Source organism: Amphibalanus amphitrite, unplaced genomic scaffold, assembly GCF_019059575.1.
Source record: "Amphibalanus amphitrite isolate SeventyFive unplaced genomic scaffold, NRLGWU_Aamphi_draft 000889F_arrow, whole genome shotgun sequence".
NCBI classification, from domain to species: Eukaryota; Metazoa; Arthropoda; class Thecostraca; order Balanomorpha; family Balanidae; genus Amphibalanus; species Amphibalanus amphitrite.
Genome location: NW_024882383.1, coordinates 155251 through 182618, shown reverse-complemented (window position 1 = coordinate 182618; position 27368 = coordinate 155251). Strand labels below are relative to the sequence as shown.

The following is a 27368-nucleotide window of genomic DNA, read 5'->3' as shown; positions in this document are numbered from 1 at the left end:
GATGTAAAGAAAAGAAAAGTTAGTTTTAAGAAGAAGGGCGAAAAAAGACGTTAAATTGCAAAGACACTTGTGTGGGTCCGTCGTACACGGGTGTCGGACTCTTAGAGCTGCTGGTGCGTACCCTTTACAAGCCGGCAGGGGGCTCCAGAGACCGGCGACTGGCCCTCAGGGGCCGGCAAAGGGCCATCAGAGGCCGGTGGTACCTTCAGAAACCCTGTGGGGTCGTCTTTATAGACCGGAACGGACTCAGACGCCGATGGGGCCCTCAGAGTCGCCGGTGTGGGGCCTTCAAATGTCACCGGTGGCAGGGTGGCCGTCACATGCGCACTAGTGGGGCCTTCAGAAGCTACGATGCTGGGCCCTCAGAGCCGCCGATATAGGGCCTTAAGAGGCACTAGTGTGGGGCCCTCAGATATGGCAATGTGGGGCCCTCGGACTGGAGACGCCGGTGTGGGGGCTTCGCAGTCGCCGGTGACGGCCCTCACAGGCGCCGTTGTGGGGGCTCTCAGAGACACTGGTTTAGGGCCATCACAGGCGCGCGTGGGGCCCTCAGAACTGCTGTTACGGAACGGACCCTTCATAGGCCGACAAAAAGATATCAAGAGGTCACCGGTGCCTTCAGGCGCCTTGTGGGGTTCTCAGAGACTGGCATGGTGCGCTCAGACGCCGCTGGGACCCTCCGAGTCACCTAAGTCAGCCGTCAGGGTCGCTGGTAACTGACAATGGCCCTCAGAACCGCCCATGTAGGGTTTTAAAGGCATTGGTGTAGGGCCTCAGAGTTAGCGGTGTGGGGCCCTCAGGGACGCCGGTGTGGCGCTCAGGGGCGCCGGTGAGGGCCATTACAGTCGCCGTTATATGGGCCCTCAGAGAAATGGGTGTGGGGCCATTACAGGCGGGTGTGCAGCTCCTAGAGCTGGCCCCCTATAGGCCGGTTAAGACCCCCAGAGGCCGGCAAGTGGCCCTCAGAGGCTGGCTTGGGGCCCTTATGGAGATCTTAATGTTGGTACTTGTGGGCCCATGAGGTGTTCTTACGAGCCCTGTGGGGCCCTTCTGAGTCTAAATATAGCCAACGTGGACCCTCAGCGGCCAATTGGCGCCGCAGGGCCCCTCAGGCCCGAATAACCCGATGGGCCCCTGAACCTGATGGGGGGGGGGGGGAATCCCGTGATTATCAGTACCTTATGGGGATACCCAACCATGCCTTGCACGGTTGTGCCCCATGGCAAAGCTGCAATCTTTCACCCGGTGCAGGGGTTGAGCACCCCCAACCATTTTGAAAAATCGACACCCCTGTGTGCATGTCTGTCTGTGTGTGAGTGGGAGCACGGTCCCAGGGGTCGACGCTTACCCGACGACAATCCCTCCCTGGGAACAGGACCAGCACAACCGACACCGGTACCGCGACTAGAGCCTCGTCGAGGCCGACGACCGCCGACGGTCGCCATCGACGTGCCCCTGTTTGAGAGCGCGTCCAAACCAAACGCGGCGTAAAGCAGGCTGATTTGTGCGGCCCGCCGCGCCAGCTCCCGGCGGCGGCCGCGTCGATTGGCAGCGGGGTCTCGTCGGCAGACCGTATAAACCACTCGGCCGTGTTGACAGAGATTAGCCGGGGCGCTGACACCTCTGACACCGCTGACACCCCGCCCACTGACCGCTGACACCCATCCACTGACCGCTGACACTCCAGGACACCGCAGACCATGGAATCACTCATTAACGACACACCTAACTACGCAGGACAGCCGCAGATCAACGTTATTTGCACTATAAATTACACCGTCCAACCAGTTCACTTAATCGGGCTTAACCTGCGAGCTCGCCCCCTATCAGGGCGCGAGGTCATTTGGTGCGGCCGAAATTTAGAACACCCAGCTATTGGCCTGACTGTGTCAGTCAGCCCAGCCCAGCCGAGCCGAGCCGGCGGCCGCCCCAACTCTTCGCTATTGATTCGCCACTGTTAATAGCGCTTATTTGCATTATAAATAATCACATCAGACCAGTCCACTTGTTCCAATGAGAGGGGCGGCTGGAGAGGGCGGTCGGAGCGCTCCCCGTCGATCGATCCGCCCCCCCCCCCCAGCTCCCCACTCTACCTGATCCCCTGCGGAGTATGACGTCATTCATACACACACCCTCAGGGTGCTACAGCCGTCCGTCAGATGTATCGGGGGAGGGACGCCAGCGGTACCTGTGACAGCCAGTGGGTTCTCCTGACCGAGCGTTGGCAACCAAATCAACAACGGCGGACGGCCGTGAAACTTCGGCACCAATTATGGACTGAATCCTAACAACAAACGACCACAGACCCACCCCAAAACCCACCAAAATGCATGACCCGGGGCCATTCGCGGCCGGGAACTTCACCCATTTCGTGTACCCGATAGTTTTCACCAGTTTCAGGGGTATCAAACCGCAGCGTCCACCAGATCGGCGCGGCGCTGCAGCGCGCGGCGATAGAAGAGTGCGGCCGATAGCCGGAACAAAGCGGCGTTGAACGCGGCCGGGCGGCTCGCGCGCGGTACAAAGACTGCGGCTGTCGGCCGGTGCCGGGCTCCCAGACTCTCCGCTGATAGCGCCCACAGCGCCGCCATTCTGCGCCGGCTCCACACCTTCACACGGGCCGACCGGTGCCGCTGTTTGCGCAGCCATCAATCGAATCGATCGAAACACATCCGCCGGAACTGTCGGCCAAAGTCGGCTGGCCCGGCGTCTTCCTGCCGGTCAACTGTCGAGAGGAGTCCTTAGGCGAATGTAACGCGTTGCGGACGGGTCAGGTCAAACTCGACTCCAATCGAGCCGAGATGTGTTGACCCGGATGAGCTTAGGAAAGAAGGACTATAAGGTCGGTGGGCTAAGGAAGGACTGACGGACTCGGCTCAGGAATAGACGGACGGACGGACGGACGGATCGCCTTCCCCACACGTGGGAACGCCGTCGATATCAGTGCTATGATTATAACGCCATCATCGTGGTCGGCAGCCCAGAGGGTAGCTGCAGCCGCAGCCAAGCCACCAAACAGCCGATGGACAGCCGGCCAAGTTTCCCATCTACCTGAGCCACTCGGCAATAAAACAAATGTGGAGCACTTGCCCGTTGAGCCAGGCCGCTCGACCAGACTCTCACACGCAGACAGCGCCGCAGAGCCTCGACAAGAAAACCACATTACTGTCTTCCGGAGTGATCTCTGAGGAGTCCAGACGACTGTGCGGCCGGTCGGTGCCATTGTCACCGTTCGCGGCCGGCGGTGCGGTGTCACCCTGTTTACGTTGGCACCGGGACACGGGCGCGACCGGCCGCGGTCACCTGGTATTCAGACGCGCAGAGACTTATCGCCTCGTTCCTCCTAAGAACGGGCCGTACCGGCATCGCCGGCAGACCGTAGAAATGCCTCTCGATGTGCAGGGGTATACGAAAGGGCCGCGTAAGCTTCTTACTGATACCCCTTTCAATGCACACGAGCTTGAAAGAGCATGGCTTTGAGCCAGAGTATGTTCCAATAAAATGTCAACCGTTAAGCTGGACAGATTTAACCAATGACCATCACTCTGCCTTCGTTACATCCCACGAATTAATCCGGAATCAGCTGACACGTAAATTAAGTCAACGATCGACACACCAATATTCGAGGGAGCACAGTCAGCACCTTGGCAAGGGCCCATCCTATTCCTAGGACGATGAGACCAACCAGTGGATATTTAACATGATGAAGAGTGGAGACGAGGGGAGACACGTAACGATACGATTCAAATATCCATATAGCCTTCTTGGACACATGAATAGCATCGGAGACAGGACCGCATGGACCAATTAACTGCCAGTGAGAAGTCATGACTCTGGGTTCGAATGTCACCAGAAAAGAGGACGATCCGCTCGACTATCCTGCAGGACCAAATCTGCTCCCTATTCCGCCACTGATTTGATTCGCCCAGGGCTGCCTGATGCGCAGTGAGCTGAGGACCGGCTGGGTGCCGCTCCCGCCCCGGCCAAACGAGGCACCCGAACCACGCCGCTCGGCACAGCCGCTGACCTGAGGTGCGCGCGCGGGTCCGTTTTTGCCCGTGTAGCGACACCGCAGTAAAGCGCGACCCGACGCGGGGTTGGCCGCGGCCGCCTATCGCGGCCTAATCGGCACCTTTTTACAGCGTGTGCCGCGTGGTTTACTGGGCGGTCACCTGGAATCCGGCGGGAGCTGGCGCGTCCGCCGAGCAGCGCTTCAATCACCAGAGCGCCGGTTATCAGCCGGTTAAACACAGGTCAGGGCGAGTGGAGCGCGCCGGACTGAGCAGAGCCAGACCAACCGACCGACCGCGGGGCACACACCACCGACGGAGATTAAAACCAACAACACGCGACCAAGACAAATGAACGGAATGAAAGGATAAAAACCGGCCAGATCTTTAACATACAAAAGCCCGATGTGCCACTCAAGAATGTGGAGGAATTGATGGCCTTTCTAATCGTGAGCCACTTTATTTCTTTCTGTACTTCTTTTATCACGCGAATAATATCACCATTTCAACTAACATCGATATCCTCACGTTCTAATAATGGAAATATCGAATAAAACCGCAGTATGCTTTGAAAATGCCTGTAATAATCAAGAGCGCTTATCAGGTTAACTAGTGTCCGACTTGAAAAGTGACCTCGCTTGCGGTCCACTGTGTATGATGATACTATCAGTTTACCGAGTAAAACCACTTTACCCACTCGGCCGGCGGCGTTTGACGGCTGTAGGCCCAAATTCCACCACGACTGACTCATCGGGAACGACCAGAACGAATGGCAGAGGAGGACAAACGAAAGCTTCATCGGTTGGTCTAAATGACACGGGGCGGGACCGGGCGGCTTCAATATAAACACAAACATCTCAGATGTCGGCCAATATAAGTGGGCATGATGAAACCAGCGAGCGAGTCACAGGCCAGTGGACGCGGCAAACGACATACAAACCGCCACATATCAGTACATCAGACGGACCGCCGCGAGGGCCGGGGGGGGGGGGCAAGGACAGCTGATGCCCCCTCCTGCGACACCGGCACCCCGCCCCACCGCGGCGACCGCAGCCGCCGGCCACCGCTACACCTCCCATCAATTGGAGCCGTCACCTGACGAAAACCATCCACAACTGCACAAATATTATCGGAGAAAATATCCAGCGTCGCGGCGTCGTCGGTGTCGCGTCGCCTTCGACGACAGTCGGACGGGGACGGACGTCGACAGCGGCGCGGGGCGACGTCGAAAAATGACCGCCGGCCGCCAGCGGGCAGGAGAACAATGGGTGACGGCCCGCGCCGGCTGCCAACTCAGCTCCAGAGGACCTGGACTCGGTTATAATTGGGACAGCCGCCGCCCGTCGCCGCCGTCGACGGTGCCGACGATACGACACCGGCGCGACTGTCGCTCTCGTCGCCGAAGACGCTGCGACGGCACGGCGCAGCGCATCTTCACCCGTACGGATTGCGCGACGGGATTTGGAAACGATATAGTTTGTCACTATCGCCACGGAACCAAAAGCTGACCGAGGTCCGACTGTCCGCCCAGCCGACAGAGGCTCCGCCTCCACCCTCAGCCGAAAAGTCCGCCCAGCGGCAGCCTGGCAGCTCGGCATAAAGCACGGCCGCCGACCAATTGGGGCGATACGATCGCTTCCCGCCGCCCCATGTTTTAATATCATATCGCCCAGAGGATCTCTCGCTGTTTTATGGAAGACGTATCTGCCGATGAATTCGGTATGCTAATTTATAGCGCGCGCAGCGTGCGTTTCCGTGCGGCATATCGCGGCGTCTTCCCGACTGACGGATTTATTAATTCGCATCGAGGGCGGCGGCGGCGGCGGCGGCGGCGGCGGCGGCGGCGGCGGCGCGGGGCCGGCGGCCGATTACGCCGCTCATTGTGCTCCCTTCCCTCCCCAGACCCCCGCCCCGCCCCCACCCCTGCCCGCGCTTTTGTTTTCGGGCCGCGGGACGCCCTGCTAAAATCGCACGATCGATATGCAATCAATTGAAATTCAGCCGGCGGCCGGCGGCGCCAGTGGCGCGTGGCAATTAACAGCGCGCTGCGTCAGGTTCGCCGCGTCCGGTGACGTCATCAGGTGGGGCGGGCCGCCATCCGTCATCGGCCCGGCGCGGTGTCATCTCTGACATGTGGTGTCACGCCATGGCACCATGTGTCATTGTGTCATACGGTGCAGAGACGGCAGGGGTTGGCAGTTGGCACATGAAGTCCTAGCGGCTGCCGAATCCCAGCCAGCTAGCCAGCCAGGAGAGACAGACCGACGCTCAGCTGCTATCGCCATCAGCCATGGACAACACTGAGGCAATAGCGATCAACCATTGCTAAAATCAGCATTACTCTCCGTCCTGCCGCAGCCGTTGATACAAACATGTTCATCACCGTCACCAGTCGCAACGACACCCGTCGCTTGTCCTCAGCAATGTCGAATCCAACACTAAACACCTCCGACAACACCGAGTCCTAGGTCGTCCGGCGGCCCATCCCGTGACGCAACAATACCAACCAGCTCTGAGGACGGACAGACGGACGGACGGACGGACGACCCCGCGCCGCCGCCGCCGAGCCGGCTTTGGTCTTGCACGTCGCGTTCTGTTAGCCACGGCCGGGCGCACTATTCCGATGGGATCGCTCGCCGGCCGGTGTGCTCTCTGAGCTCCGGTGGACCAGTGTCTGTGTAGTCTGAGCTCCAGCGGTCGGGGACGGGCCGGCCCGCGGCGGCTCTTCCTTAGCAGGGGATAGTCGGTCACCTGAGCGGCGGGGCGGGTTCGGGAGAGGAAGATCAGAACGGCCCAATAGAGATACGGGTTGAAGAGACACCGGCAAGAGTTGTAGACTGAGCGACACCAAAAGGTGGTGAACGGCCTCCATAGCATCCTTCTCTGTAAATCAAAGCGTCTCTTCGCACTGTGGGCTTCATCCCAGTTCCCAACGCAGCCACAGTGCCAGCCCAGTGATCACTGGACGCTCTGAGAACCGGCCGGCATCAAAGAGGTGCGCCTGTCTTTGGTGACGAGCACCATCCGTTCACCATTGGCACGTGTCGCGCGGCCGCGGCGGCGGTCGCGACACGCAAATAAACACCGGGAGAGTGATGAAAACATCTCAGCGGCGCCCGGTGCCGACCGCCACCCCCGCCGGGTTCTCCAGCGGGGGACGCACGGTTCTGGATATACCGTTCTGCGACAGACAGAGTCGGTTGGCATTGAAGAGTTTACCGTCGACCGGCCTCCGGCCGGCCAATCCATGCGAGGTAGGGGCTATGAATCATGAATGGTAGCCCGTAACCGCGCTGGAGATGAAGATGCACTTCAACTGAGTCATCGATAAGCCATGATAATGGCTCGCCCACCACATCGATTACCAAAGCAAATATACAGGAAACATGATCGATGCCCGTTCAAAGGCCTGTATTTATAGTTGGCGAGCGCTGCAAGAATCGAACACCACCAGCGTAATAGTCTCGATACGATCGAAGCCATGGGTGTTCTTTCTGACTGTGGCTATCGCGGAATAGCCGCCCAGCAGCCATTCGTCCTGAATGGCCGTCCATCTTGTCGGACCACCGGGTGTAGGTGGGCAGCTGGTGATCGTGCGCCCACACCATGTCTGCCACCCACCGCCTGGTGCCTGGTGCGGGCTCACCAACTGGTGATCGTGCGCCCACACCAGGTCTGCCACCCACCGCCTGGTGCGGGCTCACCAACTGGTGATGCCGCGCCTGCCGCCCGTCCACCAGGCCAGATACGGCACTGCCACCTCCCCGCCGGCTGGGTGTCGGGCCAGCGCCGCCCTGAGCCTCTTTTTGTGTCCATCCGACACACGAAAAACAGCCACCCGACCGAGGGCCAGATGACAGGGCCGTCATCGCATCTAGCGCGACACGATCCAGCCGGCCGGCAGCCCGGCCGTGATCGAGACTGGCGGACCTCTCTGGCTGATCACAGTCGGACTGGCCACACAGGACAGTCGGCGACCAGCGACCGGCTCCGAGCGTCTCACGGTGAGACCATCCCAGCTCTATCCGGCCCACCGCCACCCGGCAAATGATGGCCGGGCAGACACAAACACAGACCAGCGCAGCCCGAATCCACCGTGAAATATGGTGTCGATTTTTCTTTGAGGCCACATTCACACCGGTACAATGGACGTAAATTACACCGCCTTATCCGCGCCCATTTCGACACATTTCCAATGGTATAAAAAGTACAAATCCGCCGGCCAGGAGTTAAGTATTATTTATTGGCGGTGTCAGGCGACAAGAAAGTGTGAGTGCGTCTGAATGGCGGTGTCGCGCGCTGCGAAAGGTGTGCTGCCGGTGCGCGTCCGACGGAGACAGAGGGGCACGACACAGAGAGCGTCCCAAGAGAGAGGAACAGCACAAAAAGGCGTCCGGAACAGGTGGCCGACGAGCCATTCTGGCCGATCTGGAGCGGCGCGGGAGGAGCGCCGCACGGCTCGAACGGGTTTCTCCGCGGGCCGATTAACGCTTCAGGAGCCCCGGCCATCCATCAATCAAGGTTCGGTCGGCGCTGCCGCTTTCCCGGCGGTCCGCATACAATACATGCTAATCACGGCGTACCACCGCTCCCGCGCCGACCGGCTACCGGTCTGAGGAGCCGTAACGACGCGTCTCGTGACGCCTGTGACGACCGACAGGAGCGGGAGACGAGCGCATCATGGTCTGGGTAGGCCGACGCTCGACACAGCACATCAGTTCGTCGGCACGGCACCCCGTGAATCACACCAGCGTCTGGTGAAATCTGTTTACCACATTGCTCTCAAAGTTAGAGAAAACCGCCTCCCTCAGACTCGACAAGGCACCCCACGTGTATCCCGTATCCACTATACCTTCGGCGCCGGCCGACGGTCCCCACCCGACCACTATGGCGTGCGGGACATGCGGTGTCGGTGCCCTAGCCATCCATCACCAGACAGCCGCCGCAGCAGCGGGCTCCAACAAAAACGGCCCTCGGCCAGCCCCGATCATAATTACCGGGGGATCGATGGCAGCGGCCGGGTGTGATCGGACGGTCGAATCACACCGGGCCGCCACGCCCGTACCACAGATACTCCTCGCGGTCGGCTGGTCTGGTCCCCATGGTCTCACCATGGTCCGCTGGTCCTCCAGCCTCCCACCCACAGCGGACTGGACACGGGTGGACACCGGACAGTGTCACACATCCCGCCAGCCTGGTGATGGAGCACCAATCATCTCACCGAGCACACAGCCGCTCACCCCTCCCCTCGGTCAGCTGGACCGTCCACTGCCCCTCCCGTCCCACCTGACGACCTAGTTAGTCGCCATTGTCGGGCAACAGAGGCGACTGGTCAGGATAGCAGCCGGCAGCTGCCCCCCTCACCCTCCGCCGCCTACAGCTGACCGGGCGGCCAATACCATGTTTGGTCAACGGCGGGATACGGCGCCCCTAAAGGAAGGCACAGTCAGACGGTTCACAACACGGGAAGCTGCAGCGCGGTGGAGATGCAAGAGCTCTTTAGATAATCTATATAAAAACTCAATGGAATGCGCATGCAAAACGCAACTGAGCACGTCCACTGGTGAATCACTTCTTCATTTTTAAAAAATAAATTCGATAGCTTGACTTATGCTGTACTGAGTTCTCCAGAAATTTCCCGCCATGATCCGACATTCCATCCCACGTGGCACCTGAACTTACTGCCGAGTATGGCCTCAGGACCAAACTGTATCGCCCACCGGCCGACATAGCATTTAGATACAACCCTCGCAAAATGCTCTTACATCTACAGACAGATATCCACCATAAATGACCTGTAAGTGCCGCTTCACAGCCCCCGCAAAATGTTCTACATTACAGACACAGCCACAGCCACACACAGCCCGGCAGGTGTCCACACAGTCGTAACACATCCGGCCCTCCGCCTAAGACGGCGACCGACCTCTGTATTGATCAGCCGCGGATTAAGGTGACGGCATGTTCGAACTAATCCGGCGCCTTGGGTCAGTACCAGCCCGATCTGGGATTAGAATACCACTAACACCCCCACCGGAGTAATGGACCACTGACATGGGCTAAAGTGGAAACCATGTCAACCGAACACCCGTAAGTCGTTTGCTGTTTTCATTAGCCGGCGATAATGCCACCAACATCAACGAATCGCAGAAATTCGATAATAATGACATAACATTCTAACACTGTGTTGACTCCAATCACCACCCCGACACGAACTCGGCTATACCGGACAGCGCCGATAATGTTCCCCATTCCCCCCGCGGCCGAGTTACCCACAGAGCTCGCCGTTCCGCCCACAGAAAGCGCCGGGAGGGTGTCGCCGCCGCGTCTCTGACCGACAGTCGCCGGCGGCCGCCGACAGGACGAAAATGAAGTCATCACTGGCGGCGGGCTGCGTGGTAAGCCGTGATGGGCGTGCCCGGCTGTGCCACGCGCACCGTCATAAAACCCATCAGGGACGGAGCAGAGTCGGCGGCGGCGAGCCCGGGTGGCGACGGAGCACCACGTCGGTCCCGTTCGTCCCCTCCCCTGGCCGACCGACACGCGTCACACAGGGCAGTGCGCACGCCGCCGCCAGCTCCAGGATGCACGTCGTTATGCACCTACTGGCTGCGCAGCGTGCATGATGCGACAAAATGCGTGTCAGCGAGTCCGACTCTTGGCTGACGCCATCAATAGGGTATTTGTCGGCCACACAACTGGATACGACAACCCGTTCTAGTCTCTACCCAGGCAGTCCGTCCACAATTAGTCGCCGAATGTCGATCGCTGGTAGCTCTACGCAATTACATACATTACAACCGCCCCTCTAGCGGAGCCCCAAGGTGTCCGTTTGACACTCGAGCGGCGCCCGAACATCGCTAAGCGTCGCGTTCGATGACTTGAGCATCACTAACGACGTCCGTCGGTCGGTGCCATGCTCAGAGCCGATTAATACTGGTCCGCCGACGCCCGAGCCGATCGGACGAGGCACGCCAACCCGGGGACAGTGGCCGCGACGGTAGCAGAAGTTCTCGCTCATCGAACGACACCTTGGGTTTGGGACACAGCCGTCATATATAGGGCAGCAATACCTTGGCAAGACATTTCTAGCATGGGAAGAGTCACTACAGATTCCTACCGGGTACCACCTCCCGAACCGCTACGTCGAGCTGCAAAGTTCGGTCGGTCGGTTGCATTAAACATGCCCGAGTTCCTGCCTGTCTCACATTAAATATGTGTGAGTTCCAGCGAGCCCGGTCCGCGGTGCCAGTCTCCAGCAGTGGCGGCTGGCGTCCACTCATGGCAGGCACGCACTTGGTCGCTGATCGGTTCATCGGCAACCCCCCTCGCGACTACAAAGGAGTCCAGCTGGCTATGGGGTCATCGAGACACCCTGACCGACCATCCGCCTGAGGAAGACGTTACCTCCTGTAGCACTGCGCTACAGGCCAGCCCCGGGGCGGCCGGCCACGCGCCCGAGGAACCACGCCACGCCAGCACACATACCGGCCCCAATTTAAGGTTTTTTCTTCCTCTCGGCGGGGATGTTAACGAGGTATACGTCCGCGGACCGGCTATTAAAGGCGCATAAATGGCTGAGGACCACCCCTGGGCGGTCGCGCCAAGGCTGACCTCTGACCTTATCGGAACGGCGCTGAGCGCGTGATTGAAAGGTGGACCAAACGGGGTCTCCTCAACGAAAGGAGTCTTCACAACAGCTCTGACGGGCGGCAACCAAAGAACCCTGCCAAGCATGGGCGTGATCATTATTGTGTTTGATCCAATACTTTTTGGATGATGGTTGATTTAGAATGGGTAATTAATGGACGAGGATCAAACGGATGAAAAACTGATTTTCTCGCTGTGGAATGCTGAAATGGAGTTATTTATCTATTCCTTTCATTTACGTCATGTTTTCGCTCACTAACACCAGCTTACCTAAACATTAATGTACTAATATAAACATGGGTGACAATTGTGTCTTTGAGCTGTCATATTTATCAGAGCAGAGTTGATCGAAGTATTCACACAGACACAAAAAGCCGGGAAACCGCGAGACCGCCAAACGCTAAATAAACACACTGAACTGCCGCGACTAACACTGCCACTTCCTGACATTGTCCCGACTAGTCGAGCTTGACCCAGGCGTCCTTTCAATGATGTATCTGAGTGATGTCTCCAGCGGGTCAGGAAAAAGCAGCCTAGACCCGCAGACGCATCTGGCAAGTGCGTTGCGATTGTAAGCTGGTCTAGGTCCAAGCCGTACCAATGTGAGACGTCGCCTCCGGACTCTCACCCGGCTCTCACCTGGGCCGGTCCACCTGTGAGCACCCGCCATGGCAGGAGCATGCAGCACCGGCTCGGCAGGATGAGCAGGCTCAGCCGCCCGCTCAGCCGCCCGACCAGCCCCCGACCAGCCCCTGAACAGCCGCCGGTCAGCGGCAGAGTCGCGCTGACCAAACATGGCGTCGAGAGCCTGGCAGTGGCCGCTACCTACCGGCGCTACCGGAGCGGCAGCTCATCCCACCCGGCACGGCACGGCACGGCACGGCACGACACAGCGATCGCCGGAGACCAGCCGTCTCCGTGGATACTGGATAGATCCCTGCCTCTGCGGGGCGCGAAGTCAGCTACGGCCGACACCGGCTCTGTCACGCTGCACTGATGACCGGCAGCCGACGGCAGTCACATCTCCTAAGGAGGACATCTCCGTGACCCGGGTTCCACAGATCGACGAATTTCATCCCACATGTAACGTCTCCCACGAGGACCTCTAAGCCTCCTCTATTTGCCAGAAGCATAACATGCTTTAGACACCAGCAATATCATACAAGCGAAAAACAATAAAGAAGGCAATGTTCCTGATACCATTCTGACAAAATCGCGTGTGTCTACAACCATTTGGTGGTAGTGATAATCGCTTGATCAATCCGTAATTGTTGCAATTACAACTCTGCGAAGATCGTATATTACCGTTGATCCCCGAAAAACCACACCAAATACATCAATCTGGGGTAAGAACTAAGTAACAATTAATGCGTCACGATCCTGCCAGTGTCTGCTATGGTCGTCGTTCCTATTGACCTCTGAATCCAAACCCGACCCAGCCACTGGCCGTCGTCGGGCGGCAGTCCCAGCACGGTTCTCCGTCTAGACGCCGCTGTTCCCCGGGGGCGGACAGACTGTGGCCGCTCACGGCACGGCCGGACCTGAACCGGGGCGGCGGGAGAGGCGCCGGAACGGGCGGCGCTCCGGCACTAATGGGGCCGCCGCCGCCGCCGGTCCTCTGTTCCGGGGTGGGTCGGGTCACCGGTCACCGGGCGCCGGTCACTGCCCGACGGCCTGACTGCCGGCTGCGACGCACGCCACACAAGATAGCCTACCCCCACGCCGGGCACGGCACGGGTCTCAGCGCTATGCCCTGTGCCGAGCTCCGCAAGTCGATTTTCGTCACCCTGAGACCCGGTGAGAAATCCAAGACATGCGAAGCGCGGCTGTTCAAATGCCATTCTGCAGAATCTTTACCTGATGGCTCATGGTAAAAACACAGTAGGTATTCAACTCTGCTTACAACTCTCTGGCACTTTCCCGCACATTCAGCATATTCCGGGCAGCCAGTGCCGGAAGTACGGCCAGTTTCCTTGGCCGTCCTCGGCTCGAGTGGGCGGCTGGTCGGACGAGCACAGGGCCCGCTGCCGCCCACCATTATCCTATTGACCACGTGCGCGCTGGCGCTGGTGAGTCAGCCCGGCTGCCGGCTGATGGCACTCAATGAGCGGAGGGCCACTCCCTTCGAGATGCCGCCGGCACGGGTCGGCTCGGCACGCTGCACCGGCGCCGGCCCGACCTCCGCAGGCAGGGCTGAATGATGAGCCCTGCACGGGGACAGATCTGAGGCTCGGCGAACAGCACTACCCGGCGACGGTCGCCGTCGAATGGCTTGAGCTGTATTTTATTAGCGGAAGAACTGTTGATTCCTTCTTCTGAAGCAAGATGATGACATCTTTTCAGTGCTCGAAGCAGCCGCCATGACCGCCGCCGCCGCCGCCGCCACAGCTGCCTGAAACTGGCCATTCTTCAGACGATATACTGCGGTCCTTAGACGGTTGACATGCGAGGCAGCCATCCTCTCTGTGCCATTTCTCTGGGCCGTCTGCAGGCCGAGCTACGCACCAGAATCACCGCATCGTTCCACGCCAGTTCCTCGGGTCAGCAACTCGGAACCAATTGCGCCAACATGTGCTCGCCATCGGTCTCCATTGAGGACGGAGCTGGCCGACAGGACCTGGTGCGCGGAACAGCGGCGCGCGCTGCACCTACCTCGGTCGTGCAACGCCGGACGTGGTCAGTGCACCCGGCACGCGGCGCGACCATCTGCCTGTCCGTCCGTCCCGGCCACAGCTGCACCCACCCCACCGGGCGTCCCGCGCCCGCGACGTGTCAATAGCGCTCTCATTATCGTGCACCATCGATAAGACGCAGGCAGGCCCTGAAATATTGCAACCAATAAACTGCGAAACAATAGGAGATTTACTGCACGTCGTAAATCGTGGCGGCGACCCTATACTATATGGCCGTCGTTTGGTCGTCGGGTGCGCCCAGAGTCATCCCTCCCTCCCTTCTTCCCCTCCCCGTTCGGCGACCGGCACGGGGCGGTGCAGACCCGCCCTACGCCGGGACATCACCGTGCCACGCCCATCGGACATATCGGTTCGGGCTGGTGACGGCCCCTGACGTCGGTAATCCCGACCAGTCCCCACTGCTCGAGTACGACCACCACATCTCCCCCCGACCCCTACCATCGCGGAGCCAATCGTCAACGCGGCCATAAAGTGCAATCTGGCTATATCTGCCGGTCGGCTGCGGCGACCCAGCTACCACCAGCTGGCGTTCTCCCACACTGACCGGCCCACAGGCGGAAATGGACATCAGTCGGCGGATCGGCCGGCAGAAGCGCTCCCACGAAACGATAGACAACGGAGTCGGTGACGAGTCCCAAGAAACGCACACTGGGAGGACGCGGAGGGCCTCATTCATCGCAAGACCGCCTCATTGCCTGGTCTGCCGACCGGAGCCGACCACAGCGGCGGCGGCGGCCTGTCGCAGCGCTCTGCCGGCCATCCGAGCGCTGCAGGCCGTGTATATTTGTGCAGAGCCGCCAGCCAAGGCTACGGCAAGGCCCGCCAATGGGGCCGAACTAATGACGACCCACCATACGAGCTTGTCATCCGGCCGGTCCGCCTGACGACTTTGTGTTCGGCCGCCGCGCCAGATGTTTATTCCGCGGCCAATGTGGCTGATGGGTGCCGCGCTCGCGGCGTGACGCCCCGCCGCATATCGTGATTTAATTACCGATGCGCGGCGGCTCAGAAGCCGGTCGTTTGTTGCAGGCCGCTGGCTGCTGACGGTCGCGAGACACGAACGCGCCCACCGGCCGCCGGATCAGTATCAGGTCAGGCGATGGCGAACCCTCCACATTTCAGCTCAGTGAGCTCAGCTATGTCGCGTACTGTTATCATAGGTCGTCGGTGCACACAGCCCGCCCCGTTGCGGTGCCGTAGGTGCAGTGTGGCGGAACCAAAGTCAGCCGCCGGCACGGCAGTCTCCCATCGCCAGCTATCGGCCCCGGGAGCCAGATAACCGGTCGCGGGCTGTAAACCGACAGGGAGGCTTGACACCTGTCGATATCGAGTCAACAGCCGCTGTCGGCAGACGACGTTTATGGCCTCCTGCATCAGCCAGTCGCGTCAGAATGCAGCGCGGCTGGCAACACCGCGTCCCAGCCGCTCGAGACCGTGCTCTGTGCCCTGTTTCTGTCACTTACCTGCTTCCCGCGTGCCCTGATCAGTGTTCATGCACATGTGCGTCGGCGGACACTGTGTAATGCGTACACTCCCACAACCCCACACCACAACAGCAGCTCACCTTTCTTTGGTATGACGGCCTTCAGCAGGTAGACGGCAGCATCGTCGACCGCCCAGGCGTGCATCTTTCGGTAGCTGTCGCGGCCCTTCTCTGTGAGTTTCTCCCAGGGCTTGGGTTTGCTGAGGAGCTCGCTGACAGTGCCCTGCGACAGGCCGAGGATGTAGCGCGCGAACATCCTCTGCCCGATGTTGTTGACGCTGAGCAGTTCGCGCACACGCCGCGCCAGCTGCAGCGTGTCCAGACTCTGGTTGGAGAACTTGTCCATGTTGTAGCGGAGCATCTCCTGGAGCCGGGTCTCCATCGGGTCGCCCTTGGGGATGAGCCGGTCGGCGCGGTCCGTCTCGTCGAAGCGGTAGGCGGCGGCGGCGGCGGCAGCCACTGTGGCGGCGTGCTCGGCCGGGCTGGGGCTGGGCCGCGGGCTCGGCAGCGGCTCGGTGGCCGCCGGACTCGACTTGCCGTCCGGACTGGCCGCCTCCTCGGCGTCCGAGGGGCCGCGCCAGCTCTCCTCGCCTATCAGAGAGGCCACGTGCTCAGGGGGAGCGCACGAGGTGGGCGGCGGCGGCGGCAGCAGGCAGGCAGACGCTGACTGAGACGCCAGCGACGCCAGAGCTCCGCTGGCGGACGGGAACGGGGCGGCAGCGAACGGCGGCGCCGGCAGGAACGGCGGCCGACGCGCGCCGATGCCGCCGATACCACCCACGAATGCCGACTCCCCGGACGGGAAGCCCAGGCCTGCAAGAGAAAGGTGCTCTGTGTTCGCCGCTCGCTCCCCGCCGCTCAGAATTTCGATCTCTGCTCTCCACCTGACGAGGTCGTGCCACTGCACGACGAGAGCACGTGACAGGACATGCGGGCGGGAGGAGACTACGGGTTGGCGGGGCCGGACAGCCCGAGGGAGACCGGAGACTGGTGTCAGGGTCGTCTCCGGCAGCGGACAAAACATTCAGCCGCCAGCCAGCGCCAACAAAATCCAGGACAGCCAGCGAGGCAAGCGAGGAGCGGCGAGTGGAACTCAAAGCACCTTTTTCTACGAGGCAGGCAGGGCAGGGCGGGGGAGGGTAGGGTGGTGTTGGTCGCTGGGGCGGGGTGAAGAGAGGAGGGACACCAGGGCGTGCATTAACATCTGGGTCAAACCCAATCTAAACAGGGGACGGACAGCGGGGTAGATGGTTGGTCAGGGCGCGCTGTGGGTACCACGCTCGCCGGCTCGGCAGACCGGACTATGCCTCACATGAGTCCAGCCATGACCAAACCAGAGCGGTATGCGTGGGGCCACAGCGGCCCGCGGAGGACGGGCGGCGACCACGGCGAAAATGTCAGCTGCAGTAATGGCCGCAAAAACATGTGTCTTGGTGCGCGGCACCGACGTCCACCATTACTCACCGGTCGTCTGTGACACACTCGGTCCGATATGCTCCACAGATAGCCGCTTTGCCGACATAAGAACACGGCTTGAATTCCAATGACAGAAACAGACGAGAGCTGACGCTTCGATTTGGAAAGACATTTATCCGATAAAAGTGTGCGAACAAGCCGTCCGTCTCATTCGCTGCAGTTGGCGGTATGTTCCTGGTACCGATACGTTGTCCTTTTGTGCTAGTTACAGGCCATTCGCAGGACGCCACACACCGGATCGCCGCCCGGCCGGACCAAACGCACGGTCCAAGGTGCGCTAGGACACGACGGAAGGAACAAGCAGGGCTGGACGTGGCCAGGGTGACGGGGCGGGGTGGGTACAGGGCGTGACCCGGGGTCAGGTCAGCGGCCCACTCACCCTGCAGCTCGGAGGTCTTCACTTTGAGCGCTGTGTTCTCGTTCTGCATGGCCTTGCTCTTCTCCAGCATGAGCACCTGCAGCGGTCGGGCTTCCGACTGAGATCTGTCATCGGCGCCGCCGGCCGATGGCTGGGACGTGCCAGGAAACTCGATCGATTTCAGGATCCTGCCGACAAACAGACCCCCTCTGTGTGTGACAGCCGCCGACGGCTTATGAGCCACCGATAAGGGTCTTTGGAGCGACTTAAGGCCCCAATCAATACGTAGGCCGGCCGCCCCAGCCCACCGGCTGTATATCTTTACGACACGCCCGATTGCAAGTTTGCACGTTACGTTCAGTCGCAAAGGTCACTAAGCCGTTCAGTCTACATATTGCAACACTACAGAACAGCAAACAAGCATCCAAAATCATCATTACAAAGGGACTTACGAGAATTCCTTTTTGAGCTCTTCATAGTCCTTTTGCTGCTCAATAATCGCCTCGAGCCTTTGGATGATGCTGCTCTTTTGCGACAGCTCCTCCTCGAGTTTGGCTCTTTGGCATACGGACTGATTTTCGAGCTCGGATAGTTGACTTTGCAGCCTTTGCACGTCCTCAACCAGCTGACAGATCTGCAACGCAAGGAAATGTGCAACGTCAATATCACGCAGCACAGCGCACATTCGGCAGATCACCCATACGCTACACAATGAACAGCGTGGCGCGGTTCAACGTCATTGTTTCGGGGCCTCCGCGATTCGTCGGGCACGGCCAAGCCGGTCAGTGAGGATCGCCGGCCGGCGACACAGAACCACCTATGTAGAGATCGAGGCGATAACGACATCCAGTTCCGTTCGTCCTGCCAGCCGCCTTACCGCACACGACACGACACGTATGACAAAGGACACACGACACGCGACATACGACAGGCGGGCTGACACCTGAAACACGGCTGACACACGGAACACGGACTGACACACGGAGCACGGAGTGACACTCGGAATACGAATGGACGATCGGAACACAAATTGATACATGACACATTGACTGGTATTTATCACAGTGCACGGCACCAAGAAATCATCACCTATCCCGGCCATTCGCTTCTTCATGTCGATAACAGACGTTCATGCATAACTCGTCTCCACCCGTTCTACCCCGTTTTCGCCGAGCCCCGTTCCACCCCGTTCAGCAGGGCTCCCATCTCGTCCCGTTCGGTCGTCGATTCTCGTCGTCGTTTATCGGTCGAAAACCGGAGCACCGCCACGGATCAGCGCCGGTCGGGACAACCGGTTCCGCGTCAGTCGCTGAGCTCGGCGAATCACCACGCCCTGACGTATGGCGAACTGCCGATAACCAGTCGGCAGTCGCGGCATGCACGGCGGGCATTCACGGCAGCGGGACGATCGCTGAAGCGGCACCACGAGTTCAACAGCCAGCCGGCTGCCATGAGGTGTGCCTAGGAGCGCTGCCGGCCGCCCGTTAGTGGTGCGGCAGTAAATATGGGGCCGTCCGTATCAGTGCTAGTCGGCGGTGGGCCGCGCGCTGACGGCCGGCCCACCGGGTAGGTCGGCCGCCGCCCGCCGCTATCGGCGCCATTACCGGCCGCTCGCTATGATGCACGGCCGGCCGCAGAGCTGATCGGACGGCAACCACCTCGGCCGGCCTAATCACCGACCGTTTTATTTTAATTACCGCAGCTGTCGGTGGCCGGCGCGGCGGGCGGCGGGCGGCGGGCGGCGGCGGGGGCGGGGGCGGGGGCGGGTCGGAGCGTGGGAACAGTCGCCGTCGACGGGGACAGGAAGTCGGCGGCGCGACACGCCCCACAAAAACCGCATGGCGTCGCCGACGGCGGCGGCGGCGCGAGCTGCCGTCGCCGCAGATCGCCGTAAAAAGGTCGGCCGGTCGACGGAAACCGAACCCGCCGCAGCCCCGCGCCTCCTGTCCCATCCCCACCGCGACCGACGGTAGGGATGGGACACCGCGGAACTCGGAACTTCATTCAATTGAGACCCATTCGAACGGCAAATGGAATCATGTTTACAAATCGAGCCATAGTGGCTTGAGAGGATGATTGAAACAACGCCACGATACCACTCACATCTCTCTGTTTCAACCTCTCCCGGCGTTGCAAAGAGACAGCGGAACAACGTCAGCACCAGGGGCGATTCGGTGACCCCGACGACCGTCGCCAGTCAGCGGTATCGCCACAAATCCGGCCGACCGCTCCGCCCGACCGCACCTCGGATTTCACACTCGGATAGTCGACGTAATTGAACGCGACCGAACTGTGTGCTCAAAGGCCGTGGCGCCTTTTTACCATAAAAGACGACATAAATCAGTTTTACGGCGGTATCGGCCAGTGCCGCGTGACAGTATTGGTCCGATCGCGGCGCCGTAAGGGGACGTTTCCGGTACTGCACAAAGAGCACCGGCCGCCGTGCCGGGTTGGGTCAGGGGCCACCCACCACCCCCTCCCCATCGCCGGCAGAGCAGGGGCGCGTGCAGTCACAGCGCGTATCGGCACTGCTCCACCGCAGAGCGGCCACGAACCGAGCGTGACGGGACCATGTTTTACCGATACCGCGCCGCCATCGGCCGCACGCGTCAATTGGCGTCATCGGGCGTCCGATCGGCGCGTCACGGCTGGGGGGGGAGGGGGGAGGGGGGGCACGTGTCGCGGCGGAATGTCGCCCTCCACAGCCGCTTTGTCTACACACGGCGCCGTCTCGTGCCGTTCCAATTCGGGCGTGCCCTCGGCGGCAGCTGCAACCTTATCGGCTGCTCCTAACAAACCGGCCATTATTCCATCTGGCACAATTAGCTTCAATACTGATCGAGAGATTAGACTTTTTAACAGCGTCCGGGGATTAGCCTTCCCCACACCAGCTGGCTGGAGTTTTTACAACGGCGCGACAGCCATGGCCAGACGGTGACGTCACAGAATCATCAGCTGACGCAGCGGGTTTGACGTGACGTCATAAAATAACCATCTGGGCGGTGCGCGGCCTCCGTGTGGCGCAGCCCAGTGTCCGACGGTGGGAAGGTGGCTGCCATGAGAAACTCACACAGCTCCGGGCAGCCGGCGGCCACCTCAGCTGCGGCTGGCACCAGAGCGGTGATTGCACGGGCCGCAGATTGACGATACGAGCCGCGCCGTCCGTCAGCCGATGACAACAGCGGCGGCACCACACCCCGGCCGGCGCCGCAACCCGAGACGGCGCGGCCGGCCGCTCATTAAAATTCCGCCGCTGACGTCCACTGGCCAATCGGAGGCCAGAGGAGCTCTGTGTCGACCAATCGGCAGCGGCCATCCACGGCCATTCAGCAGTGTCCGAACAGATAGGTGTCCTACTCTGACCGACCAGTGACCAGTGACCACCAGCCGGGGTCCTCACGACACCGGCTGTCGAGGCGTTTTCACCGCCCCAGAGCTCCAACGAAAAACAAATGGGTCAGAAATAAATACAAAATAAGAACGCAGACGTTTCTAATTTCTTACACGATTGACAGGACCCAAAGCCGAGTAGCGATCAGACGGTCAGCAAAGCATATCGTCAAAACAAAGACCTGTTTTATTATTCATTATTCCAGCTACTGCAACATTCCCTGACGTCAGCTTTGTGATTTCTATCGCACTCGGCCAAATCAATACACCCGAAGCTCCAGTCATCGTCAACACAGTGTTGGAACATTCCACGAACCCTTGCCGCCTCGGCTCCTTCACTTCCGTAAGTACGTGTGAACGTGTGAAGCCGAGGTGTCTGGGCACGTGCCGTTCGGCCACCGCCTCCGCCTCCGCCGCCGCCGCCTCACCACTCGTTTGACACCGGGTCGTTTTTAGGCCCGTTTTTACCATTACACCGTACCCGCCAGCCAAGATAAGAACAATGGGTTCTACTGGAGTCCAAGCGGCCGTCAGGGACGTCAAATAGCGACACGGCGCCACCCGAGCGATCACCAAACGACCCCCTCCCCCTCTCGAGTGAAGACGACAAAGTGACAAAGAGCGGCGAGCGGCAGGGCCGATTGATACTGCACCTCCGTCCGGTCGCCGCGGCAAAACAAGCAATTAAAGCCGGCACTGTCTTGTCGCCTTATTGTACATGCAAATTTGGTGGAGCGGCAAATTGGTCGCCTATTATGACGACCGGCCCGGCCCGGCGCTGTCGCTGCGCTGGTGTATAGGGAGGGGAGAATGCCGATAAGAAGCAGAAACGTGCAGGGCGGGGCCTCCAAGGGTTGATATCGCACAGTGGTGTCGGCCAGCCGTGGCGTCCATCGGTCCCATCGGCGCTGCTGGGGGACGGAGCGGAGGGTCGGGTAAAGAACGGGACACACCGCGAGGTCAGCCCGCCGGCGGACCGGCCGGCCGGCCGCTCTCCGCCACCGCTGTCTTACACGGTGGGCCATGTGAGGCATGCGCTACTCCAGCAATAATGCTGTGCATTGCACCTGCAAGTCGGCTATAGCATGTCAATAAAAAATATTGACAAGTTGCATGGAGGTCCTTTGCGTTCTGGTATGTAATCCGGCCGATTAGGGGGATTACTATTGGGAACAGCGTGTCGGTCTGCTGAACATGCGGTGCCACCTCACAGCTGCTCGGGAATGTACAGTTGTACAGCACCTCCGCGCACTGCGGGACCTTGCAGAGGCTAACACGGCGGCGGCGGCTTCCAGTGCGGCGCGCGTGGGAACCCTCCACCAGGTGAGACGCTTGTGTCCTACAGCCATCGGCCGGGAAAATCACAAACCGTTACACACCAGCTACGCTGTAAACTCGCAGCTGGAATGGCCGGACCGGGCTACCGAGCCGCACGACCACAAAAGCGACCTTTGGATGCTATTCGAGGACCAGGCATGTGGAAAATTTTCCGAAATAGGTAAACAGTCAGTCCGACAATGCTCGTGCGGAAACCATGAAGGTCAGCCAACAGCTGCAACATTCGAACCCACTACGCATCCGAAACCGAGCATCCCTATCAACACACCCACAGGTCACAGACACCACGCCCGGCGCCAGTGGACACTGAGGTGACCTGATTGACGACAGAGGACGCGCCAGGGGCCGGACAGGGTCTGAAGCCCCCGACACCGGCCTCGGTCGATGGATGCTCTATCGGTTATCCATCAGAAGTGGCCGGCGAACAGTCAACCGGGGCGGGGGGGGGGGAGGGGCGGCAGCGCGCATGTGAATACCGTGACTAACGACGCCGACGGCGCCATTGATGCTCACGCCGTCGGCGGCATTGACGGCGGCGACGGCAGCGACGATCAGCGTTGATCGGCCCACTCAGGCGATCAAACAGACCCCTCCCTCCAGCGGGGGAGGGGCGGCACGAGTCACGGCGCCCACCTGACGACGGCGCGCCGCTCTCAGGGCCGCCGCCCCACGCTGGGCGTGCTCCTGTGTTCCGTTTATTGACCGCTCCCTTCACTACACAGACTAGAGTCGACCAGCGGGACCGGCCGCGCGTGGCTCGCGCCCTGACCTCCGGGGCGGGCGACACCGATTAGCCCAGCAACCATCGCTGAACGGACCGGCCCACTCGGCTACTTAATGGCCCAACTGGACTGCAAACGGCCACCGACACAGCGACAAAGCGCAAAGGCATATAATCTGCCATCGGGGAGGCGGGCCGGCGCGTCGTTACAACAGTTTAATAGCTCTGTGAGTGTGTTGTTTGATTCGGCTATTACCGACCGTTGAGCGTTGTTTACTATTACATTCGAAATTGAGTGTGCCTCACCTCTTTCAACGACAAATGTTGCACAACAACTTCCTCGAAAGTAAATACACACGTACGACTTATGTACATGAACTAGCAATAATCGATACCTACATCATCGGTCACGCTTTTTTAACGAACATTTTAATTTCAGTCTTGCAAACGTGAGGGGACGCCTAGCGAAGAACGATAGGTCCTCTCTTCAGTGTTTCTGCGCTCCTCATTTTTCTCCTCTATCATCCTTCATTCGCACATACACGCATACAAACATTGCTGCTCACCTCATTGTCTTTGGAAGCGAGCTGTCGTTCGGTGGCGGAGCGTCGTTGCGAATCGGAGCCGCCATCGGCCTCGTCGGCGAGCTGTGCCCGTTTGACAGTGGCCGCCAGTTGCTCTTTCAGACTGTCCACCTCGCGTTCGGCCAGGGCAGCTCTCTGCAACAGGGAGAGAGAAAGGTGTCAGCGGATACATCCACACAGGTGTGAGGTCATCCACACATGTCTGAGCGGGTTATCCACACAGGTGTCAGCGGGTCCATCCATACAGCGGGACGGGGCGGGAGAACACGGGTGGAGCGACATCCCCTTTCTCCCATCCTGTCCCCTCGTCACCCCTCTCCCTCCCCCCCGCCTCCCGCGGTGCTCCACCGCACGGTAGGCGTTCGGGCCGGTCTAGCCTCTTACGGGGCAAAAAAATTATTTTGCTTTTATGAAAACAAAAAGCATACCAATCGACTACAAAATGTCCATACATTACATAAATGACCATTATCTGGTCATGCAACAACTTGGTATAGGGTGAAAGGGGCTTCAAACACAAAGATTTCTTAGGCCGTAGACAAGTCATAGTTTTCGGGTGTTTGAAGAGTCAAAGTAGATGCCATGGGGATCCTATGTGCGTGAGTTTTACACGTAAATGGTTTTATGAGCTGTTCTGTGACATGTTACGACCAATCCCGCGCAACGAAAAATGAGGTTGAGAAAATCATTTAGCAGCATGAGAGATAAACATGTCATCGAGTTATATTGTATGCTTAAAATGAATATCACTCACTATGTTAAAGCCGATCTTTTGAGTTCCCCCAGGTCCCGCTCTAAATCGTGTGTCACAATGTGCATTGTGATGTTATTGAACCGGCCAAGCAATGAAAAAGTGCGCAAACTTGCGCCATTTGCTGCTATGCAACATTTTGCAATACGCTGTCTAGCCTTTATTAGCTCCATAGTGACGGGAGCGAACAAATCAGACTGCATTTTAGCTTAAATTATTTCAAGTGATGACAGTAACACCAGCCAGTGTTATCTCGTGGGTCAGAAGTATTCTAATTGACCGGAGGATGAGCTGTCACGTGACCAGAAAGGCCTCAGGCGATGCACAGTGGGCGATCCGGCCGGTCTGGTCTCGCGAAACCTCAAACACATTTTGTTTCCTAAAAAAATGAGAAGCATTGCACATGAGTTAATGGGAAATTCTGCATAAGTCACGCCCCCCCCCCCCCCCCGAGGCCGAGGGGGGGTGTTGCCCCCTTATAGGTTTTAACGCGATAGCTCACAACACGCCGCCGATAAAGAGCTGAAACTTGGCATACTTGACCTTTGATTCAAGCCGGATCTGGTTAAATCAACCGCATTTTCAGGTCACGTCAGGTCAGGTCGCTGACCTATGACGTCATAAGTGAACCTCTGCACGGTCCTAAGATGCCGCAGCTTCACAGCGCCCTCAGTGCCAGAGGAACTTTCACAGGAAGATGAAACTTACAGGACGTAGCATACTCCGAGGTCTCACAACTTGTATATCTCGGATTTTTTGCTAAAGTTCACATGCGGTCAGGTCGGTCACGTGATCTCACCGTTATAAGTCAATGAGGGAAATATGGAAACTGTTATTTTAGCGTCAGAAATGATCTAAAACTATCTCAAGCACATGGAATCATGGTTTCATGCGCTCCCTGCAAGGTACGGTGCTACACCTTTGCATTGCTAACCTTGCATGACGTCATTTATGACGTCACAAGGGCCATATTAGTTTTCCGTCAATACCTCCGGAACAAAGTAAGTTAGACAGTCGACCTCCTTTGACCAAGTTCGTGACCTGAGGGACTCTTACCAGACTTTGACTCGAGGTCAACGACTCAAGTCAAAACCTTAACCCTCGGACTTATAGGGGGTCGAACGGACCACCCTCGTTTTTTCGCGGATAACTCGCGTAAAAAGTGGCCGATCAAGACGAAACTTTCAGTACATTCGGGTTAATCAATTTTACACCCACACTGAAAGTTTCATGACCCTGACCCAAATCACCTTTGACCTGTGACCTATTTCCCGAGACCATGTTTGGCCGGAATCGCGATTCGGCGTGTCGGCTCACATTATCCGCGCGGTTGCAGTCTTTTTGTGGTTTCAAACGTTCAACCATGTGAAATGATGTTGGTTCCATGCATTATGCTGGGTGTCAAGGTCACCTGAAGGTCAGGTCATGTCATTGACCTTTGGTGACCTCGGTTCACTTTTTCGAGTTTTACATGTTTCTAGGCTAGTTTTTGGAGCTGATTTCGAATTTAGCGACCACTAGATGGCATGTTTTGCGCTATAACTTTATGTTTTGATTAAATTGGTTTTACGGATGCATTATGCTGGGTTAAAAATCGTTTTATTGGTATTATTTGGGTCCCTAGCCATACCCTACCTGCCCATACCCTACCCTGCCCATGCCCAACTTCTATCCTATCCTACCCATCACCTAACCATACTCTGCCCTGCCCATACCCTGCCCTGCCCATACTCTAACCCTGCCCATACCCAACCTTGCCCATACCCTACCCTGCCCATACCCTACCCGGCCCATACCCAACTTCTACCCTATCCTACCCGTCCTTACCCTGCCCATACCTACTCTGCCCATACACTATTTAGTACTCATACCCTAGATGGCCAGCTTTCAGTATATTGATCTGAGAGTAAGAATGCTTTGTTGCTGAGTCGATCCCTAACGGTACGCCAGCTCGTTAAAATGTAACATTCGCATCCCTCTCGGCGGTTGCCGGCTGGCCGAATGCTATCTAGGGACGAATTCGGGCGAAAAACTTCATAGCTAACCAGCCGCGAACCATCCGCCTTCGGATTATGGGACAGGCATCTTATCCCCTCGGCCGCGCTGTCAGCGGAATAGGGGCGAGTATTAGACGAATATAAGGCACACGGTAATATTACCGCGCCCTGGCCGCGTTCAAGCCCGGCCGCCGCTCAACCGGTAAAAATGCGTCGAAAACGGTACAATGATTGCTCTGTTTCTAAGAGCCCTTGATGACTTTTTGAAAATATTTTGGGTGGATATTGATCAGAAAAGAGTGCTCTTTCAATATATTAAGGACTTTCAGCCATAAGTCTACGTTATCAATATATTATGATGTTGTAAAGGTAAGCGTGCCTGTTTCACGTAAAACTCGCAATTTGTAAGCGTTTAATTATAAAGATGTGCGAGTGAATGGCCAAAAATATATATATTCTGAAGAGGCCAGATCCTCTTTTAGTCCGTGAAATGCACCCCGTGTCATTCGAGTGCATCGTTTTCAAATGCCAACGTTTTTCCTGAAATGTGTAAAAAATGCCCGTTTTCTTGAGATTAGAGGCTATTTCTTTGCACGTGGTACATACCTAAGAAAAAAACTTATTGCATACGATAGGCCCATCTCTTCTGTATCCATCAGTAAAAACCGCATGTCGCTGCGACTTACGGTTACCGAGATATAAGCTCGGGAAAGGAGCGCTGCAGGCCCGGTTTTCGCCCGTTGGCGGTTTTCGCCGGCCACGTGTTAAGCCTATGGGAGCACCCTTTTGCACGTGCCGACGGCGCACCCCTGGTCCGATCACGCCCAAATTTTAATACAAAGGCCGCCCACGCCCACAGATTCGGCATGCCAAATTTCACGTCGCTACGTGCCGCCGTTCCGACGCAATAAGACACATAA

The 27368-nt window shown here is 58.4% G+C and overlaps 1 protein-coding gene across 1 annotated transcript in view; it reads right to left on the bottom strand.

Moving 5' to 3' along the window:
• LOC122367693 (homeobox protein cut-like) overlaps window positions 1-27368 on the bottom strand; it is a 163929-nt gene that overhangs the window by 16626 nt on the left and 119935 nt on the right. The window contains exons 6-9 of the mRNA XM_043341027.1: window positions 23683-23835; window positions 18120-18301; window positions 17689-17855; window positions 15915-16424 (exon numbers count right to left, since the gene is read on the bottom strand). Of these exons, the coding sequence (XP_043196962.1) occupies window positions 15915-16424; window positions 17689-17855; window positions 18120-18301; window positions 23683-23835 (1012 nt within the window). The remainder of the gene's footprint in view (window positions 1-15914; window positions 16425-17688; window positions 17856-18119; window positions 18302-23682; window positions 23836-27368) is intronic.